The sequence below is a fragment of the Bolinopsis microptera genome, chromosome 2, assembly GCF_026151205.1.
Source record: "Bolinopsis microptera isolate Bmic1 chromosome 2, MBARI_Bmic_1.0, whole genome shotgun sequence".
In the NCBI taxonomy this organism is placed as follows: Eukaryota; Metazoa; Ctenophora; class Tentaculata; order Lobata; family Bolinopsidae; genus Bolinopsis; species Bolinopsis microptera.
The window spans coordinates 17944175-17970445 of NC_087073.1; the positions used below are offsets into that span (position 1 = coordinate 17944175).

General features: G+C 37.7%; 2 protein-coding genes across 5 annotated transcripts; both read left to right on the plus strand.

Annotated features, from left to right (window-relative positions):
• Positions 1-805: 805 nt before the first annotated feature.
• LOC134826425 (DDB1- and CUL4-associated factor 1-like) lies at positions 806-26262 on the plus strand. Of its 4 annotated transcripts, none has more exons than XM_063838792.1 (29): positions 806-927; positions 1125-1258; positions 1600-1722; positions 11366-11585; positions 11783-11955; positions 12246-12344; positions 12565-12764; positions 12899-13037; positions 13450-13650; positions 13977-14115; positions 14231-14359; positions 14703-14836; positions 14931-15204; positions 15697-15892; positions 16066-16318; positions 16558-16686; positions 16803-16944; positions 20319-20488; positions 20765-20890; positions 22247-22383; positions 22497-22601; positions 22743-22894; positions 23022-23144; positions 23370-23535; positions 23655-23742; positions 23884-24007; positions 24206-24382; positions 24698-24844; positions 24990-26204. In XM_063838792.1, the coding sequence occupies exons 1-29, from the start codon at positions 819-821 to the stop codon at positions 25013-25015; spliced, it is 4335 nt and encodes a 1444-aa protein (XP_063694862.1). In that variant the 5' UTR covers positions 806-818; the 3' UTR covers positions 25016-26204. The 4 variants fall into 4 exon arrangements, with proteins under 4 accessions (XP_063694862.1, XP_063694864.1, XP_063694865.1 ...); XM_063838794.1 differs by having other exon boundaries at positions 14949-15204; XM_063838795.1 differs by lacking the exon at positions 24206-24382 and having other exon boundaries at positions 24990-26262.
• On the plus strand, positions 8050-9453 carry LOC134811713 (uncharacterized). Its single transcript, XM_063818743.1, has 2 exons — positions 8050-8725; positions 8890-9453. The coding sequence occupies exons 1-2, from the start codon at positions 8052-8054 to the stop codon at positions 9170-9172; spliced, it is 957 nt and encodes a 318-aa protein (XP_063674813.1). The 5' UTR covers positions 8050-8051; the 3' UTR covers positions 9173-9453.
• Positions 26263-26271: the final 9 nt, after the last annotated feature.

The following is a 26271-nucleotide window of genomic DNA, read 5'->3' on the forward strand; positions in this document are numbered from 1 at the left end:
CTCTAAAACTTAAGGTCAAAATGCGATTCTACGTTGATTCTGAAAATTTCATGTAAAAATATTGAAACCCTATTGAGTTCTATTGTTTTGAACGAAATCAGTTTCGCAAATATCACGAACTGAGATATGGGCGATTTTGTTCTTTTTTTGCGATTAATTGAACACAGAGTCCACAGTTAGGTAGATACTGAGCTGATAATCAAAGAGAATGTGTAGTATAGACTTACCTTCCATATAAAGTTGGTTTCATTCAAAAATATTGATATTTGACCAATTTATGGGCCAAAATCGACCAAACTTGGTGCGTATGCCCAAATATGGGCATATGGTTTTTGGCTCATAACTCAGTCATTTTTGTCCAATCTTGATGAAAATTCATGTACAAATTCAGGGGACCACTAGCTACAAGTAGAGCACCTAAAGTCTGGGTTTTGGGCATGTTCAGGGTATTTGGCTAAATTGGGCCTAATTTGGACCAAATATGGGCGTGGCTGCCCCGCAGGCACCGTTTGGCGGTTGAGGTCCAGGACCCCCTCAAAAGTTCGGTCACGGGTCCTAGTTTGTTGGTCAACTGCTATCTCGAAACCAAGTTTCACAATTAATTATATTAAGATAAATAAATTGCTTGACAACTTTTTTCATTTTAAAATTTTGAATCTGTTTCGTGTCCTCTTTTCAGTTTATATTCTATATACTTAAAGACGTTTGCTAACACAAATATAAGCAATTCAATGTTGATTTGCCAAAATGTTCATATACTTTAACCAGAAATTATTGATATTCTTGTGATGACTTTCACTTCGATAGATACAACTTGAATGGGTCTAATAGACAGAGCAAACGACTTGCTTGCTCGGTGGGAGAAAGAAAACAGAACGCTTCCTCTGCCTGATGATTATCCTAACAATGTACTCATGTGCATTGCAGGTACATAACACTAAAAATTGCACTCATTATTGTAGTTGCAAGACAGATTAATTACTCTGCAAGCAAGATCGATGGAGCCCAACCATCACCATTAGTCCCAATGTGGTGCTAGCTTATCATTTATTGTAGGTGTATTCATTCAAGGTTTCTGCCTATATTATTGAATGTTGCACTATCTGTAATACCTTTTATTGCAGATGTTATAGATGAAGCAAAGGATGAAGTTCAGAAGCTAGGATTGGACCCTTATGACGACTTCAAAGATATCACTGAAAATGTTGAAAGTGATCTTATAAAATGCATCCTAGATAATGAAGAATTTCTTGAAACAGTAAGATTTTGTTCATACATTTTCATCATATTCTACGGCTATGTGCTGACGTTTTTAATAGCAGATTATAGGATAAATGAAAAAACTTGGGCAGCAATCGGGAAATGTGCTATCAAATCTATTTTGAAAAACCGACCAGATTTCAAGCTAGTCAAATTGATAACTTTAGGACACATTGACTAGTAGAGACTAGACAGTAGTCAATGTGTCCTAAAGTTATCAATTTTGTTATGGTCAGAAATTATTATATGTAAGTTTCCTTCCGAAAATTACACTGTCTGAGTTGAGCATCTTTTAAAATTATTTACTATTTACATGTTTTCTAACATTTTCCTCTACAGTTGACTTCCACCTATCTAACTGGATCTCGCTATGCTAATGACGAGAAAGTGAAGATCTTGGCCGCTAGGATCATGTCCTCTGCTATGAACGGGATTAATGCTAATGCTTACTTCAAAGAAGTTGTAAGTTACAAATTATAAGCACACAGCATAGTTAGTATTATTTTATGTAATGTATTTAATTTCATCACATAATTTTGTAAATAGGTTGTTCTGCCAAAGTTTGAGTCTTTGGCAACTACTTCCAATCAATTTGATTAATTCAGGTAGGTAGGAAAATCATAGACGACTTTGCTCCCAAGAATTGATTTTGTTTTTTTAGTTAAACCAGTGGTATAGGTACCCACCGGTTTGAGGTTTTGGCAGGCAGACCGGAAACGGCCGGATCTTAATCTTTCTTCTGGTTTTGCCGGATTTTGCCTGGACCAAAACCGGGTGTTACAGGAAGATTAGATGAAATTTAAGGCTGCCGGAAAATATAAATTATGAATCCTTATTTTTGGGCTTTAATCAACCATAATTTACTTAAAAGGGGTCAATCAAAAAACAGTGCAGGTAATCCGTGAATCTGAGCCAGCTTAGGGTTTGCAATCGATAATATCGGCGATAAAATTATAGGCGATAATTCGTAGTAAAATCGTTATCGGTTATCGGCGATAATTTCTGACCGATAAACCGATAATTTCAGAAATTTCTTTTCAAAAATAATTTCGGAATTTTCGAGACTTTACAGCTAACTCGCAGATTCTTACCTCTCATTTTCACTAGATTGATCATAAGATATGTGTGAAACTGATCAAAACATCTGAATTTGCTACTTAAGTACTTAAATCAGCAAGATTTGCAATGTTATCTTATCACTGTTGATTGGTGAAACAAGGTATGTACTATGTAAAAGTATTCATATTTCATGGGATAGTTGCATATTTGAATTCAACGGAATTAAAGTTTAAACGGTAAATCTGTAATAAGTATCCCGTAGTTTCGCCCCACCCTATTACAGATAAGCTGTTCACTTCAAACTATCAATTCAGTTACAACCGTATAAGGTAATAATTTGAACCCGACACAGTACACAGTACACACCATAACAACACAATACACTCCTGCACAGTCCACACTCCACGCCCCTCCCCTGAGAAATGCCGATGATTAACTTGCCGATGATTAACTTGCCTGGGTCGCTCATTTGCTTAAATCGCTGATTGATTACGTTACACGTATCAGTTGTTATCTGTTTTCTGTTGTGTCTCGGAAAACTAGTTAATCTTGATATGTCAACCAACGAGATCTGGAAACATTTCACAAAAGAGGGGGACAACGTGGCCTGCATGCAATGTGACAAGTCTTTTCTCAGCACAACAGCCAAAAGGTCTTACACTAATCTTTGGTACCACTTGAGAGTTAAACACGGTATAGAAAATGCAGCTGCTAATAATGATAAATCTTCGGCATCCCCCAAAGTCAAGCGACCAAAAAATCAGTCCCCAATAGTATCTTACATCGAAAAGAAAACTCAAGCCGAAATGTATAGCCGTTTAGCGGCTGTGGAGTTCCACTTTGTGTAAGATTGTTATTGTCACTGACTGTTCACTGTAAAGTATATCGGATCTTCACTTTCAATTAATTGACTATTTTGAAATTACGCGTTTACAATTTGTGTACGATATCTCGGGAATTCATGACCCTCAATCACGGAAGTTATAAATCATGAACGTATGATTAGTTAAGCCACTGAATCGATGGAAAATAAGCTAATTGTTCTGACCAAATTTTATCGCCGATAATTATCGTTATCGCCGATAATTGAAAAATTATTATCGGTTATCGGCGATAAAAAATTGTGGACCGATAATGCAAACCCTAAGCCAGCTGTGAGTAATGAGTATTGACTTGATTCATAATTTTGGATCAATAATTCTTCGAAATATTGGCTAACGTAGATGACTTCGAAACTGATTGTTTTGCTGATGTTTCTTCTTCGAAACTCTGCTATCAGACTCACCTAAATGTCATTGTGAATAATTATTGACCTTTTTTATACTAATTCCACCGTTCCTTGCTTACCTTTCATCGTATCATTCTCCAAGTACATATCTTTCAGCCTTCTGGGTCGCTTCTAGGGATACATATTACATGACAGATAGACATGTTTACATCCAGCAGCTCATTATCACCTTATGACCTTAACCCTTCACAGCTTTGAGTCTAATAATGAGTTAATTGCCAACTAACTTAGTAGCTAGTTCCTGTGATGCCATACACATTGATAAGCTATGTAGTATGTACGTATGCAACCCACACGAAACTTTTGGCTACCACCTTAATCACATAATCCTTCATTTATAAACAACGGGTCCAACATTATTATATCAGAAGTGATAATATGTGTAGTGAGCAAAACATGTTAGAGGGTGATACATAAGTTTTTACCGTGTGTGATACATTTAAAAAAGTCAAATAAAGTACTTTGGTTCTTAAATTTGTTACTAGTATATTCATAAGATATTGAGTATCTAGTTTTTGAGTACATTGCAAGGCCAGCTTCTTTGACATCGGCAATCTTTATTCTAATTTTGATTATTGATATAAGCGGGATAAAAATACTGTATTTCAATTTCAACAATACTGCGCTGCAAGGAAACAGTATAAAAATAGCACAACAATTAGAAAAATCTCGTGAGCGTGGCTTTCCCGTTCATACACCTACTCTCCTCACTGCCTTCCTAGGCCCCCGTTTTCTTGTTTGCTTTTTAGTTCAATAGAGAAGAGAAATCCAGAATTGTTTTACGATTACCACTCTTAGGTCAAAATTGTTTTTAGCACCCATTTAGCTTAAGTTTAAAATTACCTTTTGTCTACTTCTGGAGGAGAAGTAGGTCTCTAGCATTCCTCTGGAAGTACTCATGGCACTCCGAGTGATGGCCGCTAGCCATAACCCTACGATTATTACAGAAGTGCCAACTGTTCTGGAGAATTCTAGATTTCCTCCCTCAGGCACCTGAATAGACCCTCAACAAGTGACAAGTGTGTTAGACATGGTCATTAACTTTTCGACACTCGTGTTCTAATGTTGCGATCCGAATTCTTTGTATTTTTCTGTACAGATTGTGTACTTTCAATTCAGTAGCTCAGTCTTCTTAGTCTTAAATAAATGTAACTGTGCAAATTTTGATTTTATCACATTGTCGTTAAGCCCTTGCTAGACTAATATCCCCGATATTTCATGTTCGTTCATGGTTCACTAGGCAATAAAAATTCCGGTAATATTTTCAAAATTTGTCTATAAATGTAACGATTAAGAACATCTCGCTGTATATACCATAATATAATCATAATAGTCTCTTCGATAATATGAAGTCTGTTCGATCAATATTGCTAGATATTCCTAATAATACAATAGAATTAGATCACCCGCTCAGTTAGTTGTACGCATTCTAACATTCTTGTTTTTCTGTTACAACCATCTCGATTGTGATCGGTTTTGTTGCTTTTACGTTGTGTGCATGTAACATTCTAATCGGCTGTATCTTCGGTTGGGATGGATATTTTTCAATATGTAAAAACTATTAAACAATTAGCTTCCACCCTTTCCACGGGCTAGTATAAACATAATATATAAAGTAGCAGTATGCGAACAAGTCTCTGTGCCGTTAGTACATAATAATTCAGTGATATATAACGTAAAGTAACTTCCTGCTTCCTCATGCACCACGCATCAGTTATCAGTATCACGGTACCGTCAATAGTATGTCCATTTAAAATTGGCGGATGGCGATCACAGTTGAAATACATACAATATATATAATACATATAATACAATGAATAAGAAATAAAATACGAGCTGAGGGTGTGATTTTCAGTGAACACCCTGCAAATTTCTAAAAAATTTAACAGTTAACGTCAGAATCTCATACGGTACTTAAATGAATATAGAGATAAAGAATTAAAAAAAGAAGGAATGTGCTATGTGAGTTAACTTATCATGATTCGTGAAAATTACAGAATGTTGTTAAATATAGTTTCAACTTATACAAGTACGTGTTTTGTAACTGAGAGTGACGTAGACGAAACACGTGAGTTTATAATCTCTGTCGGGAGACATATGTAGTGTTAAATTAAAATTTAGGAATTTTAAGATATCAACATGACTAGTCGTAAGCCAGGACGCTTTCATCATTGTTTTTCCTTACATTGGCTCTTTCTACATTATTACTTTCAGCACAATAATCCTAGACTTGATTGTTTTGTCGTTCGTTTCAGTCAAACTAACGCGTAAACACGAATTTCCCCGTGTTGAGCTGAACGGTTTCTGATTGGACGATAACCGTCGCCTTTACCTAGATACGCCGGGTCACCTATTGTTTAATGTACTGTTATAATTAGGAAATTATGCCATGCCCTTATAGAGGTAGTACTCTCGTAGAGACCTCTTTATTCTCTGCTCGGCATGTTCACTTCTATTTTCTGTGTTCTTTTGGTACTCTGTAAGGCTCACCTTACTTGCCCTCTTAAGGTGAAATTAAATGCTATTGTTTATATCAACTGTAGACACGCACCCAGGCGCTGTAAATTTGTAAGGGGCACTGTAAATTTAAGTAGCTTAATAATAATTGAGCGTGGTCCTTTGTTTACATACTTTTGTATAGAGTGGTCAACCATTTCTCATTTTTCAGTTTTATATTTGTCGACGTATTTAATGCTACTGTATGCTACCTGTTTTAAATTTTGCTTTACTGAAAAATAAGAGAGCTATTGAATATTTATTTATTCGGGTAGAATCACGTTCAGACTAAGTTTTATTCTGAGATTATTATTCGTATGAACTATTATATGCAATAAGCTATGAAAATTGCCTCAAATACATATGTAGGGAAACTAAGCCGGTAGTTGGAGACGTACAGACGTTCAACAAGAGAACTTCCACTGGGAGTTCAACAGGATATTTATATAGATAAATTGTGTACTCATAATTAGATTTATTTTCAATTTATTCAGCTTGTAAGTTCAAAAAATAGATATTTTTTGTTGTCGCTAAAATCGATTAAATGATGTAAACATTTTGAAAATTGAATCTTTTGGGAACAAAATTGCATGATTGATTGGAACCAGCTTTGTTTACTGGTTAATGTTTACTCAAGTATTTATACATACAATTATATAGAATAGTTATATACCTAAATCTGCTAATATAAAACCATAATAACTCTAAAAATATAATACACTGCACAAAATTATGGACCTGGAAGTAAGACTAAATACTCCAGAGCTTAATACACAAATCAAAACAAAATTCTAGAAGACTGATAGTCTTGTGTTGAAAGACGAATGTGATTTAGAAGCTTATCGAATCCATAAATCCAAACAAAACTCTGTCTTAACACATTTCAAACAACAGTTTTGTCCACACTACACACTTTGCCTCCTTTAATGAAGTGTCTCTTATCTGGCTCGTCGTTTGATCTCTTCTTGAGTTCTAAAACAAGCTTTTGCTGTTCGGCACGTTCCTCTGGAGACCTATCCGGACTGATGAAGACTTTACCGAAATGCTCCGAGCTACGGAGATGCCTTGCTCTAGTCAAAATCTGCTGCACGATTGTAGAGCTCGTCAAAGTCACCTTAACAGGTCTATCAGCCACCTGTTTCTTATCCTTGGATTTTATCAAACCAATTCTGCTAGCTTCTATTTTTGGCTTTTCACCAAGTTCCAACAACACTTGACCGACCTTGTCGCATAACAGCTCACCTTTCTCTTCTTTAAGACCAAAAAACATCAGATTCCGACTTCGGTCTTCTTCTGCTACAACATCCTTAATGACATTCTTCAAGATGTTTCTATCCGAATCCAACAAACGACCTGCTGTTGAGGCTTTTGATTCCTTTACCGCGGCGCTGTATGTCTTTAACTCGGATTTCACAGTATTCTCAACTGATGCTACAACCGAAGATTTCAAGTAATCAAGCTGCTCGTCTTTGGCAGCTAGCAGCTCTTTCTGCAATACAACTATTGTCCCCTGGCTGTCAATTAAATCGGAGTGCAATTTCTGGTTGTACTGCATTAAAATGTTACATTCAGAATTTCTAGAAATTTATTTCAGAGATGTATTTGTCCCGCTTATTGTATCAAGGCAGCCTAAACCAGACAAGTTTGGAAAAAATTTCTGACTTCATCATTACCACTTGATCTCAAATAAATTTTATCAATTGGTAGGCTAATAAGCTTGTTTTCCACATTTTGTCTTGAGGATGCATAATATGCCTTCATTACTAAAGCTTCATTATTATTTTCTCGGACATTGAAGCCGCACTAAGTCAAAGTCATTATTGTGTCGAAGTTGTTTCGTTTTATGTAAATTGTTTTATTAAAAAGCAAATTTGTTGAAGACTTTCTTGAGTGTGTGTGTGTGTGTGTGTGTGTGTCTAAAAAAACGTACCAATCATTTCAGTATTGAATGTTAATTTTCTGGAAGTTCCTGTTTGCAGAAGATCAAATCCACTACGAGAAAGATCCAATCCACCCCGTCAACAATGTCTCGGACATTGAGCCTTACAGCCCGAAATCCACAGACACGGTCATATGTGACGTGTTGGGTATATTCTTTATCTGCACCTGGATAATATCCACATCTCTTAACCCTCTCCTCTACTGGTACTTCAGAGGAATCAAGAGGAGCTCCAGTGCAGAGCTCAAGAAATATCTTGCAGTTACAGACTTCCTGACAAATGTTTGGGCCCCGCTTGCCTACACCTACTTCATGCTGCTCGGTGATCTAGTGCCCCTGTCTCATGTCGTGTTAAGGTACGTCCGCACCTGGACCTGCATCTTCGGTTGTTTTTCTCAGATTATAGGTTTCCTGCTTGCAGTCACCAGAACCAGCAAGATAATGTTCCCTTTCTTCAATTTTAAGCAAAGATACGTGATGATATACTTGGGGTGTTACTTTGCCTACATGATTCTCAATAATGGAGCTTATTTTGTTGTCAGCGAGTTCTTTCTCAACGAGACTTGGGGCATCAAGTTACTGAAGATCGGGTTTGAACTGTGTTTTTGGGCGAACTTTACCCACTGCTGCGCTGGACTGTTCATATCTGTCTTCACTGTGGTATATCTTTACTTCACTACCAGGTTTGTTCTGATACCTATTTGTATTTTAGCATCATTTACATTATCTCCAAAACAAATGAAATTATATGTTTGATTACCATCTGCCATCTGGTGCCCCATTATCCTTTTATAACATCTTTCTTTGGTGCAGTGATAAGATAATATAATATACAAACACATCTCAGGAACAGTCCGGGTAAAAAGAACGCAAAGTACATGACGAGCTGCATTACCATTCTGTTCATCAACATACCCTACTTCATATCAGTTACCGGCCTGGTCCTCGTCATGTGGTTCCTGCCTCCCCACGTTAGCCTCCACGAGATAATCTTCGCTTGGGTCCCCATTGTGACCTCCACATGCAACCCCATTATAATCCTCACCAGAACAAGTGATGTCAGAGTTGCTGTTCGAGCTGGTGTTCTTCGTCGACCTATTCACCAGGGACCATCTTCCTCTAGAAACTAAATTTCAGTGTTTCAAGTTTTTAAATGCGTGGGCTGTGTCAGTTTCCGTTTTATTTTTCATTTCATCTTTTGTCATGATTAAGTCCAACCCAGAAACGTCGACCTCATTCAGTTGTTTATTCTTCAAGTATTGAGGTTTCTCTGATCAGCTCTACATGATTGCTTGGCGTTATCAGTCTCGCTTCGATTCGAAAATTATGATATGAACAAATTTCTTCTCTCAACGAACTATAACACCGCTTGATCAGTGGTTTGTAATTTGATGTAACATAAACGTTATACTTTAATGATTATGAGCAAATTGCCTGTTTTGAAAAACTGAATCTTATTGTTTATATATTTGATTGTATGATTGTTCCAAAATTTTCCTATTTCGACAAAAGTAATTGCATTAAACGACTTTCAATTTGTAACTCATGTAACTGACAACGTTTATTTTCGTCACAAAACTCTATTTTCTTATGGTGTTCAGAGGTCACGTGGCAACTGCTCAAATATATGATTTTATTCGTAATGTGGGCTCAGAAAACATCCAGAAAATTCCTGGCCCTCAAACCAAAATAACGAAAACACGAAATAGCAGTACAATCTTCCAACATTACGCTGCAGTCTCTTCAAATAATTGCTAGAATATTCTGAACGAATGTTCTGGAACAAAATCATTCTTGCGGTAATAAATTTTAAGATAATTTATTGATAACAGATAAAAATTCACAAACAAACAAGGAAATAACCTTGTTCTTTCAGATTAGTTTTGTTAGCTAGGATCAGTCGTGCTTCCTTAACTTTTATGTCTGTGGTGCTCGAGGCACGTGCTAAAGTTATTACAGTTTATAGATCACTTGTGTCTTAAAAAGATGACAGGCGCTATAATAGTGTTTTACGTACGGTTTATCTTTGTTTGAGTCGGCTGTACGCTTAGTAACTTAGTTGCTGTTGTGTTTTCTACTGGCCGATCAGTTCCCCGGTGATATTAGAAATGATAAGTGGAGGTTGGTCACCAAATCTTATTACGTCACAGTTGTAGACCCAAATATTTGTACAAATATAGTAGTAACCTGAACTTTTGTACTGATATTTTTGACTGAAAATCGTACAATTCACCGTATCATTCACAAATTCACATAGAACGTCCAATAAAAGAAAGAATTATCTTCACTCTGACTACTTCTGATTGGTCACACTAACAATGACTACTTCTGATTGGTCACACTAACAATGACAACTTCTGATTGGTCACACTAACAATGACAACTTCTGATTGGTCACACTAACAATAACAACTTCTGATTGGTCACACTAACAATGTCAACTTTCGATTGGTCACACTAACAATGACAACTTCTGATTGGTCACACTAACAATGACAACTTCTGATTGGTCACACTAACAATGACAACTTCTGATTGGTCACACTAACAATGACAACTTCTGATTGGTCACACTAACAATAACAACTTCTGATTGGTCACACTAACAATGTCAACTTCTGATTGGTCACACTAACAATGACAACTTCTGATTGGTCACACTAACAATGACAACTTCTGATTGGTCACACTAACAATGACAACTTAACTTCTGATTGGTCACACTAACAATGACAACTTCTGATTGGTCACACTAACAATAACAATTTCTGATTGGTCACACTAACAATAACAACTTCTGATTGGTCACACTAACAATAACAACTTCTGATTGGTCACACTAACAATGACAACTTCTGATTAATCACACTAACAATGACATCTTCTGATTGGTCACACTAACAATGACAACTTCTGATCGGTCACACTAACAATAACAACTTCTGGTTGCTCACACTAACAATAACAACTTCTGATTGGTCACACTAACAATGACAACTTCTGATTGCTCACACTAACAATGACAACTTCTGATTGGTCACACTAACAATGACAACTTCTGATTGGTCACACTAACAATGACAACTTCTGATTGGTCACACTAACAATAACAACTTCTGATTGCTCACACTAACAATGACAACTTCTGATTGGTCACACTAACAATGACAACTTCTGATTGGTCACACTAACAATGACAACTTCTGATTGGTCACACTAACAATAACAACTTCTGATTGGTCACACTAACAATAACAACTTCTGATTGGTCACACTAACAATGACAACTTCTGATTGGTCACACTAACAATGACCCCTGTCAGGAGGAGGAGATGATAGAACTGCTGTACAGATGGGCACTAGCTGACAGAGAGCCCCTCACTTCCTACGCAGTGGAGATGCTCAGCTACGGGGAGACGCTCTGCAGCAGATACCACCAGAACAACATGGAGGTGGTCAGCTTACTGCTCCACAAGTTGAAGGAAATTTACGCTAGTGCTAAGTCTGAATACCTTGCTGCTCATCCTACTTCCCTGTCTATAGGTAACTTTATACTTCTACTTCAATACTTCTTACCGTGATTCTTCATTTATTCTCTATTATTGCAGGTGTTCAAGTTTTTATTTTAATGCTATCTCGGATGTATCACTGAAATTGTAATTTATGGAGAACCTAGACATACATGAATAATAGTATAATGTTATCAAATAAATACCAACAAACCAGTAACTCCGTGCCAGGATCAGCTCCGTGGAGTGAAGACACTCAGGACGGAACAGAGACAGTGAGCTCCTCACCTGACATAGCTGATAACCCACTCCTGGACCCGGCCCTCGTGGGAAGGAGGAACTTTGAAGAGTTCAAGTGTCAGGCAGTCCTACACTTTCTTCTCTCTCTGGGAGAGTACCAAGAGGTATGTATCTTTCCCAGCAGAGGTGCCATTTAGGCGTCATTTAGTTGCAGCGATCATGCAGCTTTTCTGATTTTACTGCTGAAGTGCACATAAAAACACAGAAAATGTGCAAATTATGCAACTGAATGGTGCCTCTTTTCTTCAGCTGCTACGTCAGTATGTGTATTGTGTTAAGTGAAGTTTTATGTTTATTAGATGCATGCTATCTTAATCCCAAGTTGAATTATTCTGTTATTAACAGATTAAGATAATGTTCATTCAAAACAGCTGATAACATTTTTTCTTAATAGTTTTTAGGGTTAATAATGAAGAACAGCATCTTGAAATTGCTACTGAACTACATCAGCATAACAGACATCAACAGTCCTATCATATTCGACATAATCCGAGTAAGTTATTAAAAATAAAAACACTAAATAATGAAGACATAACAGGTGCTGTTATGCTATTCGTTTCAACTTCAATTTAAATACTAATTGTATATCATAAATAAGAAATAACTTATATTGATTACTTTGGCAGTGAAATTACATGATATGTATGCACTGAAATGAAGTAACATAAATGTAAATTTACATTTAAACAGATCTAACATTCAATACATTACAGTATTTATCCGCGTTGCTGTGCCACAAAAAGTTCGCAAGTGACTTCATGAACTATGAAGGATTACAACTGTTAATGGACTTGCCGTACAACCAGCGTGCTTCCACGGGTATCAGCACGTGCTTCTACGCGCTCGTATTCCATTCCACTGTTATGGAGAGACTGTGTTCTTATAACAGACATCTTATTGCACCTATGATGACGTGAGAACAATGTGACCTGAATTACCTGAATAATATTGTTACAATGACAAAATAAACGTTTTGATGACTAAATGGAATAAAAATGTTTTTTAGCTATAAATTCCAAAATTTATGCCTAATATTTACTCTTTCAGTACTTGTCTGCGATTGCTGAAAGGAAGACATGAAAGTGGTCGCTCTCACGTCACGTTGTTTCTTACTTTCGGGTTTCATTATCAGACTATCATTGAGGAGTTTGACAAGCAATGTGGTCTTCCCATATTCTTCAAAGTGGTGAGTCTGAATGTCTGTAGTTACTAGTTACCCTTACCTTTTGTGTCGGCAAACTTTCTAGAACTAATAGTAGAATTAGACAATGTTTAAAATAAGTCGTAGCATATAAACTGATGTCATTCAAATCACAATAGGCTTTAAAATCTAAGTTACCTGTTAAAGTCACATAATATAATAATGCATTAAAGACAGAGGTGTGTCTAGTTTCATATAGTTGGAAAGATTGGTCAATGATACTGTTTATATAGAACAGTGATCCACCATTTCGCCGGTTTTACATTTAAGGGTTTTTCAGATATATAATGTATTCAAAAGGTTAATGGTGGCAATTTCCAATATTACAGTTGTTAACCTATTGCAGTTCCAATACCACAACTCTCAGACTAAAATATTAATACTTCTCACTTCTCAGCTGAGAGGAGCAGTTGATGCGCTGAAGAACCCCCCAGTAAACGAAGTAGAAGTATTCTTACTACGTCAGAAGATGAAGCACACGTGCAACGCAGTGAGACAGTACCTCGCGGGGCACACTATCCTTTACGCGGAACACCTGCGCCGCGTTAAGGATCACCAGGGAGTGGGGATGAGCCCTCAGATTTATACCAACCACAAGGTGACATTCCTGTTAGTACCTGATCACAAGATGATACAGCAGTCAATAAATACCTCCCCCCAGACAGCAGACTTGATCAGCTTGCTGTTTAGCCAAAAATAGTATAAGTGCCTAAAATTGGGCTTTGTATTGACGCATTAATTCGGTATGCTTTATATAAATTATAATGTCGATGTAGAGCGTCATTCCAATTACTAGATATAATCATTGCGTAGTAGGATAACACAGTACATATTATACATGAAATCATAGGAGATAATGGTAATAAAAAGTTAAACATTCGACGGAGACTTTTGTTACAAAACAAACAAAGAACAAATACACAGGCATTGGAAATAGAAGATAACATTAAAACAGCGTACGAGTATATCCAATCTAATGCCGATTTTGACACCCTCTGGAAGCCAATAGATGATGTTCACAGTCTTGGTGGCTTTGAAACATTTATCCAGGCATTCTTTCTGAGTAAGCTACTTAAACCGATCACTTTATCCATTTTATTCATCGACACTTAAATTATGAAATTATGAATGAAGTGATTAATTTACCTATTTATTGTTCTAAATTTCCGTTTGTTTAGGTGAGACGTTCCGTTCCACGCGATATGACGCTTCACCCTGCATCATAACCGCCCTAACCTTCCTCACCATACTGCCCAGATATCAACTCAAGCTTACTGAGCAGTATCCATTTTATCCTGCACCAAATGGTTTGTTTTACACTTTCTGTACCGATGGCCTATAAAGCATCAAGGTACTTGTGACCTGCGCTGTGCACATTAACTTATCTAAAAGCTAATTTCATTTTGCACAGTCCCTACTCAAGGGCTCAAATGGGATGAATTATGAGATAAGTCAAATTACTCAAATACTTCATAGACTCCCATTACATTTTGCGTGTACAGGAGTTGCGTCTGTGCTAGATATTTGTGTACAAATCTTTGGTATACAAGGCAGGGAAGCAATACACAAGGAGGCGTTTCGTTAATCACGATTCTTCATATAAAATGTTACATTGTCGGAAAGTTCTCATGTAAACTAAATGACCTACAGGAGATTCACACACGGGTATAAAGATGATCCTGCTGGCAGCCGAGTCATTCGGTAACATTGATCTGCAAAGAGCAGCTTTGAGTCTCATTGTCGTGGTTGTATGTGGACCTTACCGTGCTAGTAACCTCAACTTGGTACGTTTGTCAGCTGTTTTAACTACTAAAAATGATATCAAACATCACTTGTTTTGTGGAAGTTTTGTTTGTCCTGTAATTCTGTTTCCCTTAGAGTATGACACCGTCGCAGCATTCAAGAAAGAACAGCGCCGACGATGTTATGCACAAAATGTGGTCAGCTATCCGAACTAACAACGGTATAAAAGTCCTCATGTCGCTCCTTCTCACCAAAACCCCTGTAAACCATGCTGATGAACTACGAATGGCCGCCTGTAAAGCCTTAAATGGTCTGTGTCGATCGAGGGGCGTTAGGCAGATCGCATCTAAACTGCATCTGATGAGCAGTGGACAGTTGCTAGCTTTAATGAGAGAGCCAATTCTTCCAGGTTTGTCATTTTTGTCTAATTAATTTGGTCTCAAGTGCCTGAGTCTTGTTGTCTAAGATTGATTGAATACTGAATTATCATGAATTGCATCTTGTTCTGCAGAATGAGGATGCAAATTGTGATAATTCAACATCTTAGCGAAAGGAACCTAAACAAAGCAAAAACGGTCTACTCAATCTAACACAGGAACGCGCCCAAAACATTTTGATGGATTGTCTACGCGTGTGTAACGCGCAATGTCGTAAATTTAAGCGCGCAATTCCACGCGGTTTCTTTAATTCAACCTGGAATCTGGATATCAGGTCGGAATTTCCGATGCACTTTAATGTGCCATCAAAGTAATGTAAACTATTTTTTCCTTACCGATGTATCGTGGCCCATCGTTCATGAAATAAATTATACTTACAATTTAAAATAAATAACCATGCATTGAACCACATGACTTAATATCGGTTATGTCACAGGTTTTTTTAAATTCATTTGATTTTTCAGAAAACGTGGAGACTCACTCAAAGTTCTGTACATACACAAGATCTCTATTAGAAGTATTGTTCGGGGTTTCAACAGACAAAGCAGCTAGTGAACCATCCTTGATGAACAAGATGACTAAAGTCGACATAGTATCTAAAACACCTATAACTTTCAATAAAGACGAGATTTATAATCTATTGCATTCAAGTTTGCTTGAGTGAGTATGAAATGAAACTTTTTACACTCTTTCGTTTTAAATAAATATATGAATATTGTGAATAAGATAAAAACGGGCCCCGTCTATTTGATACTAAATTGCAAAAATGTTGTGCAATATTTTACACATTCTACCAAATAACATTTTCCTTATCAAAATCACTTTAATTTCAGGTGTGGACTAAAAAGCACCGCAAATGCTCTGGTAGATGAAGTAAAACTTAAGTTAGGAAAAGACCTGGCACTGTATCCTGTAAAATCAGAACCTCTACTTCCCAGTACGACTCACCTCATGTCCCCTATTACTCCCTGCAAGAAATTAGTTATCCGTAATGCTCGATCTAGAGTAGCCAGCAGCAGCGAGCCGGATATATTGCCTTCTAGTCTGCAGTCTCCTACAGCTGCACTTAGATCTATATGCTCCAAGGTAAGGCAATGTTATTTTGTACGGATTTCAGTTAATGAATAAATCAATCTGATAAAGGTGATGTTTTTTTGTTTCAAAGATTTGTGACTATTCGCACTATTAAAATGGCTTAATCTCCCCACGGAGTTCAAAAGTTTGCAATCAAACAAAGGCAGGATTAATTAAGAATTCAAATAGCTGTGAAAGGTTATTACCGTATCCACTACAACAGATCGTATATATGATGAAAATATGACTAGGTACCACAGAAGTTATTTGGAGTTAAGGATCACTTGGAGGCATTAGAAGCTCGGACAACAAACCACATGTACCACCCTCCATCACTCAATGACCTGGTCTACAACTTTATGAGAGAACAGCATATGATGGTGAGCTATGTTATTTTTTAGGGTTATGTTATTGTTGTAGTCAATTTAGATCGAAAACTTTTCAAACTTACAAATCACCAGTGAATAACCATGTCTTCATTTCTCTTTGTTTCCAGTGTGAACATCCCATGTCAATTGTCCCCAAGTTCTCACTGTTCCAAGAGCACAGATGTCCGGACCCCCAGCCTCAGCTCTACGAAGCTCCTGTAAATGTGGTCGCCAGGCACCAGCAGAGACAATATGGAGTCCCATATGGAGGTTTGTGTTGAGATGTTTTATGTTAGATACCACCAAATTCAGTTTATTACGTTACAGTGGCGAATACTGGCTCATTCGTCAACATTATGGGGGGTATCCAACACCAACAAAAACCCCTTTTACCTCAAATTCCCATTTTGGGGTTGGGTTTTTTTGGTTTTTTCCCTCTTTTTTGTAATTTTGTATCCAATTATTTAAAAACCCAAAAATACAAAATACATAAAACAAATAAAACATATCATAATTGATAATGGGGATGATGGAGGGTAACATATAACTTGGTCTCAAATGAATGTAGGTGTAAATAATATAAATTCTAACATTTTTTTGTAATAAAAACCAAAAAATACCCGAAAAAACCCAACTTTACCTCAAATTTCCATTCTTGTTTAGCTCTTAACTACAGATTTGTGGCGAATAACTTACTCTACACGAACATTTAATTAGTTTGATGGAATATGATATATGGCATATAATTTGGTTAACAATTAAAACATATTCGGTTAAAACTTTAAAACTAAATATGCGATTAATTAAGTTTTTAACTAGAACCGGGTCACTGGAACTTCAAACTAACTACTAGAACTAATGATAGAACCTCATAACTCTGTACGATTGTAATAATTATAGTAAACGCTTACCCTCGTCGCAAATATTATCAAGCCGATAAAATTCTCTTACTCGATTGTCCCAATAGCCAGACCTCTCGTAGTTTTCGACTTGATCTTTTAGCAGTTCAAAATCCGGAAAACTGAGCATGTTTTCCAAGAACTGTAACTTGGATCCAAAGTTGCACGTGTTCACAAAAAGCTGACAAGAGTTAATGTTACGTGAGGCAGTAAGCCCTGTCACCAAGTTAGCGGGGGTAGCTCCACTGATCACCTTCTGTGGGGGTGTTACCTCGCCTGCCAACCGGAAGGTGCTGTCATGTTCTGACAGAGAGAATCTTTCGTAGAGAACCTCGGATATCCCCCTCACGTTCCGCTTCCGGATTGTCGGGACCAGAGAGGCGTTCTTTTTGATGACCTGGGCGGTGGTCTCTGCGCTCAGTGCGCTTGCCAGGTCGAGGATATCTGTAGGAACGATCTGTTTGCCACTCATCTCCGAGTTCATGGGACAGTAAGGTGGACAGGTAAGACCGTCTGCATCGTGCTTCTTGATGATGCCAGGCAGCTGTGAGGTAGGGAGGTAGACCACGTCCGTTGCATCTGCCAAAATCACCTTTATAGCCCCCGCACGAGTTATCCCTAACTTTTCTGTTATTTCTAGAAACTTCCTAGCTGTTCTTACAGCATCTTTGTCGTAATCAACTAGGTTGATTGAGGCATTGGTCTCTATGTGGAGTATAATGCCAGTTAAGGGAAACCCTGCTCCAACAAAAGTGAAGTTCTTGTCTGCTAAATTTTTGTATCCAAAAAGCTCAGGAAACGCTGAAATGAACCTTTCTATTTTCGGCGAATCGGACGACAGGTTGAGAGCTGACCGAAGGATCGGGTTGTTGTTCAGCATATCACCCGAGGAGGTAAAGTGGTACTTAGCGGCGGAGTTCTGTAGAATGGCTGGAACCTTGAGTAGCTGGAGCTCCGCTGTTACCAACTCGGAGTAGTTCAGAAAGTAAAGGAAAGGTAGGTCCGTGTAGACTTTAGGGTACTGGAGCTTCAAGGAGCGGGGTAAGTCAACGACCAGTGCTTCAAGCAAAGTAACAGGAGTAACATGTATCGTCCTCTCAGTAGCCGTGTTTCTCACCATATCCAGATACTGATCAGGGTAATCATCAGCGATGCTGAAGATGAGATGAAGAGCCTCCTGTTCCATCGCCTCCTCTCCGTGGATAGCAGTATTTCTCAGCAGAGTAACATGCTCCTGTGCTTCAGAGAACACTGCTGACATCACTCCTTTCAACTTCTGGGGAGAGTACCTCATCAGAGTCAAGCCAACTGCGGCACTCAGACAGGTATTTACCAGTTGGCAAGGTGCCAGAGCATATTTAGCAGACCTCTCTGCTCCCATTGAGTCATCCCAGAAAACAGGTTCCTTGCTGCACCGTCCTGTTCTCTCCCACTCTTTGTGAGAGCATAAGAATTCCCACCGGGTATGGAGTTTCTTGGAAAGATCTACAAACTCCTCTATAACTCCGGCGACTGGTCTTTTCTCAATGGAGATTTTATCCTGATCGAGGATTTCATGAGCCGTCTTTGTAGGGTTCTGTACAACTTCTACATTCTCATTTTCTCCAACTGGAAACTTCATCCCCACTTACTTGTAGAATATCGGTTGTTATTTGTGCTACGGAGTGAGAACAAAAGACAGCGTATGGAATTAATTTAAAACTAGACTATCTATCTATACTATATTTTAAACTTGAGGAAATCTCCCCGGAAACGGCATAAAAGTAGTAAAAATTGGCCAAAAACCGTCCCTCCGTTGAGAACAATTTCAGCTCGCAAATGGAGTCGAAAACTCGAGATTTTTAGGAAGATTGCAGAAAAAGGATATGTAGCTATTATAGTCATTTTAAAATTTTGATTTAGACTTTAGATTTTCTATAATTAACGTCGGAAATGAGGATTAATTAGCGACAGAATAATGGCGATATTTCAACAAAATTTTACTGCGTCGTTGCTACGCAACATCAAAAGATTGCACGTGCAATATGATGCGGTAAAAAGTATCGTCTAGGGCACACCTAGACCTATTTTCGTCATTGTCAAATAAAATACATACTTTCTATAGGACAGAGGTAGATGCCCTAGATGATGAAGAGAAATTAGAACATAACTGATATTTTAAATTTCGAATAAAGCTTTCGACTTGCGGGTTTCTAGTATGTAATAGATATAATAGACTAAAAACAGATATTTTAATAACACTTTGCTACGAAAGTAAATGGTTTAAATTGAAAATGTTAATAATCACTGTTCTTAATTTGGTGTGATCGTTATATGATCGCACGGTCTGATAAAAGAAATCGAATCCGCCCAAAACACAACACTCTGAATCTGGCAGTCAATCTACGCTTTTATCATTTTTCTCGCTATCCTAGGGGACAGTGGATGTATCTATCTTGTAATCTACTCACAGAGTAGTTTTATGAAGTGCTGGCTTGAATCAAGACTCAAGTCATATCTGCAGCTGCTCTTAACCACATAAAAAACTAGCAAATTTTTGAACAAAACAGAAATTGTGTAGATCCGGCTGTGCAATACTTATACAACAACACAATTAACTGATCGAAATTGAACGTTTAGTAGTATGGCGACTGGAAAACCTAACCGTGCACAACCATCGCAAAATTTTGCTTTCATCAAAATCATAATAACTATGTTGGTATTACAGCTGTGCTCGGATTACAATAACCCACTCTATAACCTCAGGTAGAAACGGTCGATACAGGGACTACAAGTACATATTTAGCAAGTTCAAACCATACTACACGCTGAGAATGGACAGTAGGAACGCAGAGGAATGGGAACATGTTAACTACACCAGCTGTCTAACTTTTTCAGATTATATAGTTGCGGGCTGCAATACCGGCCAGATCAAGGTGATCACCTAACTTTATTTGTATGTCGAAACTTCAAACGAAATTCATAGTCGTATTGTGATGGAATAGGTACTCAAATGACCACCAAATGGGATGTCAATGAACGAGCTAATTAACTTAAATTTTTCGGGGAAAAGAAGAGGCCCGGTATGTAGAATAGTTAAAGTGTACTTTATCTGTTTTTGGATCAAGAAAATTCAATTGTTCCATAGGATGTGCTATTACCTTATTAGATTTGTTTAGATTGAACTTTCTAAATATCTCTGGAATTCTCAGGTATACAAGATGACAGAACACCCTCCCTACTATTGTATGCAAACAACTGAGAGTGCCGAATGTGAACCAATTACCTCTCTCGTCCTCTCACAATCTTCCAAGATGATGGTATCTAACTCAACCGGAGTAAGTCCTCCCTCCATCCCTCCCTCCCTCCCTCCCTCCCTCCCTCCCTCCCTCCCTCCCTCCCTCCCTCCCTCCCTCCCTCCCTCCCTCCCTCCCTCCCTCCCTCCCTCCCTCCCTCCCTCCTCCCTCCCTCCCTCCCTCCCTCCCTCCTTCCCTCCCTCCCTCCCTCCCCTCCTTCCTCCCTCCTTCGCTCCTCCCTCCCTCCCTCCCCATGAATACGAAACAACAAACGAAATACTAATTAATACGAACAAAGATTATGGAAACTGCTATTTTATTGAGCAATTTGCAAAGTTTTCATGCTTAATGAACCATCCCTCATATTCTCCTAATCAGATAAGATTTGCGACAAATATACTGTGTTTTAATATGATCATGTTATAAGCTGCTCTTCTGCACATTAATTTCACCAATTAAGAATTTCTGTGGGTCACACTTTGACACCTGTTCCATATCTTATCTTAGAACTAGAAGTTCTGCATCACGCTGGAAATCTAACTGGATCTCATTTATACAGAATTCCTACTTAACGTCGAAGAAATTGAATTGATCTTATGAGAAATTATGATATTTTCAGGCTCCATCTAGTTAAGATTACTTGGTATGCGCGAAATGTGACCAGCTTACATTAGGTTTATAATTAGATCAGCTTATCAAAAGAACGATTACATCTGGTCGTTTTGGTAGCGGTTATGTACAGAGCTGTTAAATATGAATAATTTATCCTCAATTACCTCGCTGTATTAAAAGTTAAATAAATTACCTAAAATACGCGAATAATATGTAAAAAATTCGGCGTTTGGACTACACTTCTTGATATCGCCAATCTTAAGCCATAAACAGTTCCAAGTAATATCTTAAGTCTATCACAGTTTCTACCGTGTACGTAAACAAGAAGAAGCGTAAAGAAGCGTGGCAATAATTTTTAGAGAAATAATTGTACAAGTAATCTGTGCCAATTAAAAGTTTGTGGTAGAAAAGCTTCCTGTTTATGCTAAATGAACAAATGCTGACAACGTCACAGATATCACGAATTTATAGACATATTATACAAAAGCACTAAACGAAATTATGGTGGAATTCTGACCTCTCCTGTTCGGTTTATAATATACATTCTTCACGTCTTAACATACGGTTCATCTTTAAACTCACTGCCTGAAAGCTTTCTAGGGAAATTTGTAAATACGTCTCCAACTGATTTAATCACATTTCAGCATAAATGTTCTCAAATTTAAGGTAATTTTGCGAAGTTTGGAACAAATTTAGTGTAAAAAGATAAGGATTTTAAACAAAAATGGCCTGATTCTGAGCCTCATCAATGGGCTCTATAAAATGTATACCTTTACCACTCAACAGGAGGGCGACATTGACCGACCAAACAACAGCTGCACAATATGGGGTGTGCGGAGTCCTGGTAGCAGTGAGGCGGGCAACAGTCGGGATCTGCTTGAACACCGCCACGCTCTACAAGGGGTGGACCATGCAGTCTTCAGGTACTGGTCTGTTCAAGTACAGTTTTGTGATATCAGTATATACCATTTCCAATTTCTTTTCACAGAAGAGTCGGATTGGTTTAATTTCTATTACCACGAAAAACTCCTTTCAGTTATCTATCGGACGATAAGCTGCTCTGCACAATGCCTGAACACAAGTCCTCTATCGTGGACTGCTACACTGGCAAGACCGTCACTGTTCTAGCTAACCCTCCCGGGTGAGTGCTGAGCGTTTTCATTAGCTACTTAAACAGTTGGATTGTTCTGGAGATCATAATTTTGATAAATTGTTTATTTCAATCTTCTACCTATCCATCACCAAACACTGTATTCAAAGTATCTTTATCTCTGTCACCCAGATCAAACGGCTACTACAAGAACCACGCGGTATTCAACTTCACGGACGACCTGGTGTTAAATGACGGTGTACTGTGGGACTACAGGACCCCCAATGCTATCCACAAGTTCGACAAGTTCAATAACTTTGTCAGCGGAGTGTTCGCTCCCTCTGGTACGTGTTGTTTTGAAGATCTGCTTCATGTGTGCTACATGAGACATGGCCAATGTTCATTTTTCATTCTAGAGACTTGAGCGTTTCAATGATATTCAATTGCCGATTTTCACAACTGTAAAATCAGGTATTGACATAATGATAAACACGGAAGTCTGGGATATGCGAACTTTCAAGCTTCTCAACACCATTAACTCACTTGATAACTGCCTTTTGAAGTACAACCACTCTAAAGACGTGATGTACGGACGTAAGTACTCATTTCACCAAACCAAAAGGGTCAATTTACTTCTAGGTAAGGATCATAGTGATAAATATGGATTATTCTCGGTGTTAGTCCAACTAAAACATCCGAATAATAAGGAAGATAATAACTTTCGCAATTACACTTTAGCGGATTAAAAATTGTTTACTACGAGTTTTGATTCTTTTCACTCTACTTTAAAGATAACAAAAACATAATATCTCCAAACAGTGTCACATGTGAAGCAGGAAATACTAGACCACGAGATCAGTCCTTCTTACAAGCACGTTCTCGGCCCATTCGAGAGCACATTTAAAACATTTGCTGCTGACGGAGGCTACCAGTCTCTTGGTACTTTCGATGTTGGCAAACAGATTGTTGACTTGAATTTCTGCAGGTTTTAACAAATCAACAGATGTTGTAGGTTTTATCGTTTATTTATTTGATGTTAAGGTCATGCCAGTTTGAGTTCTAACCACATAATTCTTATCTCGAAAATGATAACACTTTCTCCAGGAGAGATAAACTTCTGGTGACAGTGGAATCAACCAATGAAGAGTTCACACAGCTCTGGTCAGGGGGCTCCGTCGTCAAACTTTACTTAGTAAGTTTCACAAAACCTAGCTTAAGCCTTAATTTAGCTTACAAATCCCTTTCATTTCACCCGTGTATCACGATCACAAAAGAGCTGAACCCAAAATGCGCCATGATATTTTGAACAAAAGATAATAATTGTTGTTCTCAGGTAGGTAGAAGTAAAGCTTCCCGAGAAGACGACGAAGAAGAAGAAGACGAAGAAGATGATGACGATGACGAAGATGACGACGATGACGATTCTGTTGACAACTCCGAGTTTGATGACGACGATGGTATGAAGAACATTCCTTGTTATCACTCGTTTAAGTAGATGGTGGTGGTTGTTGCAATTCGTTTTCCCACGGTTCAATTTTAAAGTTGTTATTACCAAAAATATAGTTGTGGTAAGAGTTGAGCGGGTTGAGTTTGTGAAATAAGGTCCCACGGTTAGCATGTTACATTAACATCTCAGCAGCTTGTCTCTTCTTCAGGCGTATCCGATTCATCTGCCCCCACTTCTCAACTCACCTCTCAACCCGCTAGTTCACAAGTCACCCTTCAATCCTCTCAATTAGCATCATCGGGGCAAAACGTGACGTCATCGCAGAATCACGTGACGTCATCACAGAGTCCTGACACGTCATCATCATCATCCTCAAGCAGCTCGGGTAACCGTGCAGCACTGAGTTTGAGGCCTCGTTCTCGATGCATAATATAATAGGGGTTCATGTTTTTTGGCCATTTTTGTTCAAGCAATACCCTATTTTTAAGTAGATTAAATTATGAAATTGCCCGATTCGAAACCTCGCAAAAATTTTAAATATGAGAGATTGAACAAATGGGTTAAACAGAATGTACAACAAATACGTTAGTCCATTCTATTATGGATTGATCCATCTATTCTCTTCGCGTCAGTCGAGAGGGACCATTAATTTCAAGTGTAATATTTTATTCCTGCTATATTTAAATCCTATCTATTTTAGATGACGGCTCAATATCAGAAGATGTAATTGACAGAATAAGTGATTCATCCATGTCTCAAGATGACGACGATGATGACGACGATGAAAACTCAGCCATGGACCCTCAGTCCGCTCTTAACTTCTCTGTCGTGTCTGACTCCGACGATGGTGAGTGAACGTCATCCAGTTTTGATGAATAACTTATTTAACTTATCTAAATTATTTAATAAGTTTTTCTCGAGGTCCATCTTCAGTATCTGTCCATCAAACTTATTATGAGGAAATTTTCAAGTTTAAGAAATATTTTTTTCAGATCACACTCAAGGAAGGATAGTTTGAAGATCGAAGTTCTAAGTTATCTTGATATTTAATCAGAAATAGTTGGCTAGCTGGGTAGGTAATTGTCAGTGTCGGACAGTAGTATGTTACCATGGTTACCTTGATAAGTTGACATTTGAATTGACAAATCTGTTGGGTGGATACTGGATAAGGATAGAGGGGGCCGGGTATATTTTGCAGCATGATGTGAAATTATCGATTTTATATTACGACAACATTTGGACGAAAACTCTTCAATTCACTCCATTGAACTCTGACTGTTTAATCTTTGACTTTTAGTCCCGAAGTCTTTTATCTCAGAAATCTTAATAAAATGATATTGCGTGATGTCCTGTCAAGGTTGTAGTACAGAGCCTGTATATATAAATCAGTCTGTTCATGTTGGGAGAAAATACGCGCCCACGTGTCTCTAAGTTCTGATCACGTGACATTCACGTCACTTTGGTAATTTTGTCATGAAAATAGTAACCAACATGACGTTAATTTAATTTAACCGGACCTTATAGAATCATCAATTCGGAAATACTCCTTTGTGACATGAAGCTTCTTTACTAATATTTCGCACAATAGCATGTTTAGAGAATGGATACTCCGCTCAGTTTAATACTGCGGCTGTATACAATTTGAATAGGGCTACTTTTTAATCTTTTTAAAGCTTTTATTCAAAATTTTATCCATTTATTTCTAATTTGATATGTTGGTAATTGGTATTCTGTAATACTGTTAAATTATTAATGATTATTTGCTAAGCCTGGCGTGATATGTTCTAAACGTATAAACTATAGCTTTTAATTCAGCACTGCCCATTGTAGTAGCCCAACAGAAAAGCAAGTTTTGCACATGACTATGGATTAGTTTAAGAAATCTTTATGTGTTTCATTAAACGGCCTTGTAAGAGGGTCTTAGTGAACTGTGCAGTTAACTGTTTCAGTCAATTAACTTTACTATTTTTGGCTGATATATCATAGTAAAACGTATGGAATTTTGCATAGCTGACGTTTACTTCTTCCTCCAAATAGTGAACGGTCTCTTATTATTTTGTTAAACTTGTTATTTAACTTAGAAATTATAAATCGCCTCGATCTGTAAATATGGACGGGGTGGTGGGGGTAACTCTTTGTACCAAGATGTTTGTGCAACTTCTATATTTGTAATTCATACTTAATTTAATGCTGAACTCAATACATTGATATCCTGTATTTCATTTGTATTGGTGTGAACAACAAAAATAATAAAACATGAGCTTGAAAAATGAA

Excerpts from the sequence above, each read along its gene's own strand:
- LOC134826425 (XM_063838792.1), top strand. The coding sequence starts at position 819 with ATGGGTCTAATAGACAGAGCAAACGACTTGCTTGCTCGGTGGGAGAAA. Across the intron at positions 13,038-13,449 it reads TTCCCATATTCTTCAAAGTG|CTGAGAGGAGCAGTTGATGC; the intron begins GTGAGTCTGAAT and ends CTCACTTCTCAG. Across the intron at positions 16,319-16,557 it reads TTAGATCTATATGCTCCAAG|GTACCACAGAAGTTATTTGG; the intron begins GTAAGGCAATGT and ends AAATATGACTAG.
- LOC134811713 (XM_063818743.1), top strand. The coding sequence starts at position 8,052 with ATGTTAATTTTCTGGAAGTTCCTGTTTGCAGAAGATCAAATCCACTAC. Across the intron at positions 8,726-8,889 it reads TATCTTTACTTCACTACCAG|GAACAGTCCGGGTAAAAAGA; the intron begins GTTTGTTCTGAT and ends AACACATCTCAG.